Here is a 5,672-nt window from a genome sequence, read left to right as displayed (position 1 = left end):
GGGGGGGGGGGGAGGGGGGAGGGGGGGGGGGGGGGGGGGTGGGACGCACAGTGTGCGCGCGTGTATTCCGCAGTATTCCACCATTCCGGCTTGCGCTCCGCTCCGTTCCGTTCCTGTAGATACGCGCCGCGCACCCCCGCACATTTCCTCCCCTTTGGGGGTTCGCACGTTATTGAGCGCTCGCCCAGCCGAGGCGAGACCCAACCCATCCACATCCTCTGTTCACCCCTGTATATCCTCAGGAGGGAGAGGAAGCGAGAGAGAAAGAGAGACGCAAAGGAGAAAGAGGCAAAAGGGAGCCCGGCGGAGGGCGACGAGAGGGACGGATAGATGGATAGACACGAAGGAGCGAGCGCACCCCTCACGGTGGAAGGGTATAGAGGCGAAGGGGATGTGAGAAAGGGAGAGAGAGAGAGAGAGAGAGAGAGAGAGAGAGAGAAGGCGAAGCGACGCTGGCTGCGAGAAGAGGCGCGACCCTCCGTGGTGGCTTTCGCTAAACGGAAGACGAGAGGGTGAGATAGTGAAGATAGACGGAGAAAAGAGATAATAGAGGAAGAGAGTCGGGAGAGAAAAGAAAGAGCTGAGCGGAGAGGAACCAACCGGCATGTGAAAAAAGAGAGAGAAGGGGGAGAGAGAGAAGTTGAGTCGAGAAAATGGAAAATTCACCAGCTACATCGGCGGGGTTGGAAAACCGCCGAACATCCCATTCTTCGATTCAGCCCAGCGGCGCCATGCGAGATTTGTTTTAAAATCCTTTTACAATTCCGTGGGCGAGCGTGGAGCCGCGACCGCGTCGTTGCCCGCTCGCTCTTTATATCTCTCCCTCAATCCCTCTCTCTCTCTCTCTCTCTCTCTCTCTCTCTTGTCTGTTAGCAGGACTATGTAGATTGCGTGTGAAGAGGCTCCCAGGTAATTCTCGACGCTTTATTTCGCGCTTTGAGCCGGCTAGAGCACGAGGAAGAAACGGCGGTCGCTCGCCGAGCGAAAATTGGAAACGAAAACCCCTACTGGTTTTTGACGAGAATTCGTTCGTTCTATCATTACATTCTCGTACGTTGTATGTATGTTGTATCAATGAATGTATAGAATTTTTGAAGATAATCTAAGCAATGGGAAAGAGAGAGTTAAGAAAAAATTTATTAGTTATTGATATTGAGATGTATGTACATAATATTTTGATATTTTTACTAGGCGTTAAGGATGTATCAGGTGTATAAGCTTCGCAAAAAGAGACTGAAATTGGAAATTTATACTTTCCTTATAAAGATGATTGATGTATACACATAAAACAAATCAATATAAGATCAATATTTATATTTAATAATATAATTTTCAATTTTTCAAGTAAAAATTTTCTCATTTTATCTGAATTATTTTTTTGAAACTGTGTATTTATTATTGAAACAATTTTTCATTCAGGTTCTTCATCAAAAACTTCTGTCAAACTTCCCGTGAGACTTTCAAAAATAAGATCTGTAATATTTTTATTTTTCATTTTGTTAAAAAATAATACATCTTTAATCATAATATGAAATTTCTACTCTTAAAACAACTAAGAAATAACGAGTAATAAAGATCAATTGAAATATTAAATACGCTTAATCGGAGGCGCAATCGTAGAAGGCGCGATGAAAAAAGAATTTGTTTTAATTTGACGAAAAAAATACCGTTTTGTTATTTGTAAATATTTCGGAAGACATGTGCCAATAATATTTTTCCTCCGCTGTAAGGTACATCGTTAGTCGCTTCCGGCAAACACTAATTATTCCTGGCTCTACCTAAATTATTCTTGAGTGACCTTGAAAGCACGAGGCATAGAGAAGAGACGACAAATTAGTCGTGGCGAGAACTCACCGGTTGCGGTCGAGGTTGTCGGCTGGTAAGGTGCTCCACCTGGTCCGGCGGGTTGTCCCCCTGGCGTCGCGGGGGTGCCACCGTGAGACGTCGGGATGCCGCGATGCGGTTGCGAGTGCGCGGCCGCGGCCGCGCTGTGCGCGTGAGAGTAAGACTGCGTGAGCGAATGGAGAGGCTCGTGAAACACGTACGCCGGGTAGCCGTCAGCGCGTTGCTGAAGACAGCTTCCACCCATTGACCCGCCCAGGCTGCTTGACATCGAGCTACGAGTGAGAAAAGCATCCGTATCGAAAAACGACCAACTACTCGACAAGTCACGATATGCGCGATTGGCATGCATCGAACTCTAATTACAGTGACGTGCAATTACATTTGCAAAATGGAGCTTCACAGGAGAGTTCGCACAAATATTTAGCATTAAAATTTCGAGCTTTGTGATAGAGATTTAACAAAATTTCAGCAGAGTCTCATTTTAATTTTTACAACAATGAATATCGCTGTTGCGATCGAGAACGATCGAGATTGACTCTTGCAATATAAATGTTGCGTTTGAGAAAAATGCTGTTGCTTTAACGTAAAAAAATTCTCTAACCTGTACGTGTCGGGCATAGTGGCGATCGGTTGCGGTATCGACGAGTACATGGCGTTGAATCCAGCGTTTAAGGGTAACCGTGGCGTAGCAGGGGTGGCTGCGGGAGGCGCGGTGCCGCTACCCCCGCCGCTGCCACCGGCGACCACCTGATCGACGGCGGCTCTCCTCTGGTTCCGTAATTTCTCCTCTCGACGCCACTTCGCTCTGCGATTACTGAACCACACCTGCAACCGACACAATGACGGTGCCTTTGTCACGATAAGTGTGCAGCCGCACACTCGGCGCCGTCGGCACGGTATTTCGCATCATCCGCATTCGTCCGCATTCGTACTCATTCGCGCTCCACGACTCTCTTCTGCTTCCTCTCCGGAGAGAACGCCTTCACCCTCCTCGAACCACCCTGTTGTCCCCTCCCCCCCTCTCTCTCTCTCTCTCTCCCCATCCCTCCTTTTTCCCTCTCTCTATCCGACTGAACCTCTTATCTACTCTCCAGATAGCACGAAATCTTGCGCCCAGACTACTCTACTCTTTTCGCATCTCGTGCGCGAGTTTGCACGAGGCGCTTCTCCAATCTGTTAATTGCGATTGAGCAGTTGTCAGACGGGAAATTGAGTTACTCTTGCTCGCTTGGCCCTTTCCCATGCACAGTACCCTTCTCTCGCTCTGGTCTCTTGCGCATCCTCTCTCTACATGTTTTTACCTGCCGTCCCCCTTCGATGTCGTGCTTTCATTTTACGCGTCTCTTTTTCAAGCTTCTGATTGTACTACAAATTGCAGATCTCGATATCCGAGAAAGAGCGTACTGTAATACGTAATATTGTAGGTAATATACACCCCGTCACGCCAATCGCGCCAATCTTGTGTTAATGTTATCGGGACGGGTCGAAGGTCTTTGATTATTTCTATCTGCGATGTTATTAGATTTTAAAACGTCGATTAACTTTAACCTTTATACTTTTATTCAATCGACTCCTCGTTTCTTTGCAGGGCTATAATTAGAAGGAGATGTAGAATACGTCAGAATTATATAAAAATGTGACACACTGTGTGTAGGAAAAATATTAAAGAAATAAGAATGACTTTAACGTCTAAATGTCTCTTCACTATGTCGAGGCGATATCCCAAATAACACGATGGAGGTTCGTATAATAAAAATCGAGAGTTTATCTTTCCCTATCCTACGCCTGCACGGATTTCCTGATTTTTGTGATTCCTTTCGGCGATAAGAGGATTCGTCCCCTTCGATATATCGGTTTTCCCTCGTCGGCACTTAGAGCAATCCATGAACCGTGCATTTGGCTTTCACATCTCTTTTTTTTATGTGTATGTTGCAATACTGTTTACTAGTGTCAATTTTACAAAGACACACAATTACACGATATTTATTATTTTACGAATTATATAAAATCATAGATAAATTATATGAAATTCATACAAAATATTATATTAGGCATCAAAACCCGCTTTGACCGAATATGGACTTGTTCGTTTATTCGATTGAACGTTTCGATCGATTTTCATTTAATAGCATTTACATGAATTTTGCGCTTTTCATGTATGATGAAATATTTTAATGCCATTCTCTATACGATTATACTTTACTATTATTGATTATATATGGATATAAATTTGTCCTATACAATTTTAATCATTGCGTTGATGTAAATGTCAATTGACGGATTCTTATTCACGGATTCTTATTCGCGGAATAACGATCATCACTAATGAGGAGAGTAGACCGAAATTTCATAAAGTTATATTTAATACAGTTAATATAGTTAATATAGTCGTTGTAATTACAGGTGCAAGTTTTTGAGAAAGTAATCCGCAGATTTTTGCACGTTAGTGCGCGCAGATGAAAATAGAAGACAAAGCAATAACGGCAATTTCCATTTCTGTCGATTTTGACGTAACGAATTATCGCGTGTACGATACAGGGAAAAAAAGAGGCAAGTTTTTTTTCACAACGGAAAGAAATGTCATCAACGTAGAAATACAAGCCTTCCGCAATCTCACGTATAACGCCACGCTACGAGCACGGGGGTCCTCGATTGAATCAAAAAATAAATTCTATCCTCCTGTCCTCCCATTGGCGCAGCAAATCGTGTTCGACCACCCCACCGTCAAATATCTGCCATTCGCCCGCAGCGGGCTCCTTCCGCCCAATACTATCGTGTCCCTCGTAAACTCGTCCTCCCTCGTTCCGAAAACTCGTCCGAATCGATCCACGCCGAAAGTCCGTGATACGAACACGTTCGGTCCTTAGTGTTACCTACTCAAAGAACACGAGTCTCCTCTCAGCATCGTCAATGCGGCTGATATGCGGTGGAGACCGGTTTCCGACACTGGTTTCCGACCTTGAAACTTTCGACCTTCATTCACGATGTGCCAACGATGAAGCGCAAGAGATTCGCTCGTTTACGCGCCTCGCAGTACTTTCGCAGAGATTAATGAAGCGTAGAAATACCGTGAGAGTCTCACGCTGCGAAGACTCTCATTTTTATCCCTCCCCCTCCCCAACAAAGACAGATAAACGAGATGGAAATAGATTCTCTATCGAAAAATTGCGTGACGATGTTAATAATACTGATTTCAGCAGAAATCTTTCGCGTACATATCTAACGCATTCAGCTTTATGATTTATCATTTGCGTCTGTTTTATTTGAGATGCTCTGGAGCAAAAATCCCTTTAATCCTCGCGCGGCGTATCGGCCATCGCGCTCGAACGAGACGACTTAGGGAATGCCGCGGATGATAATCGGCCAACGACGTGACGGTAGTACAGCGTGGCGAATCTCGTGGCCATGGCCGAGGTATATAGGTGGAAAAGCGAGGGATGGGCCAATCGGAGGGCGACCTCCCTGGGGACACGACCATGGTTGCCATGGTTGCGTCCGAGAACCCTCTTAGGCCTTTTGCACGATCCCTCGCGCGCGGTTCGGCCGCGTTTACATGCCTCGCCATGCCGCGTACGCGCGTCATGTGCCTTGCCGCTGTGACGTGCCGCGTAATGTGTTCTATGTTCCATTAGAGTTCCCGGCACTTCATTCTTCGTCTTTCACATACTTTGCCATTCAACGATCGTCCAGCAATCGGTCCAACTCGGCGATCTCCGCGCGATTCCCTCTTTCATCCTCTACTATCTTTTTCTCTTCACCCTCTTTCGCTCAGTCTTCCTTTCTCTCTTACCTTCTCTCTCTCTCTTTCCCCCTCCCTCCCTCCCTCT

General features: G+C 45.7%; 1 protein-coding gene across 1 annotated transcript in view; it reads right to left on the bottom strand.

The window, feature by feature from the left end:
• The window catches only part of LOC108748128 (paired box protein Pax-6), a 28,298-nt gene that overhangs the window by 2,623 nt on the left and 20,003 nt on the right, over positions 1–5,672 (bottom strand). Inside the window, exons 7-8 of the mRNA XM_018486153.1 lie at positions 2,447–2,670; positions 1,855–2,117 (exon numbers count right to left, since the gene is read on the bottom strand). Of these exons, the coding sequence (XP_018341655.1) occupies positions 1,855–2,117; positions 2,447–2,670 (487 nt within the window). The remainder of the gene's footprint in view (positions 1–1,854; positions 2,118–2,446; positions 2,671–5,672) is intronic.

The sequence above is a fragment of the Trachymyrmex septentrionalis genome, unplaced genomic scaffold, assembly GCF_001594115.1.
Source record: "Trachymyrmex septentrionalis isolate Tsep2-gDNA-1 unplaced genomic scaffold, Tsep1.0 scaffold211, whole genome shotgun sequence".
Lineage (NCBI taxonomy): Eukaryota > Metazoa > Arthropoda > Insecta > Hymenoptera > Formicidae > Trachymyrmex > Trachymyrmex septentrionalis.
Note: the sequence above shows the minus strand (reverse complement) of the source record. Positions and strands in the feature narration are given on the sequence as shown.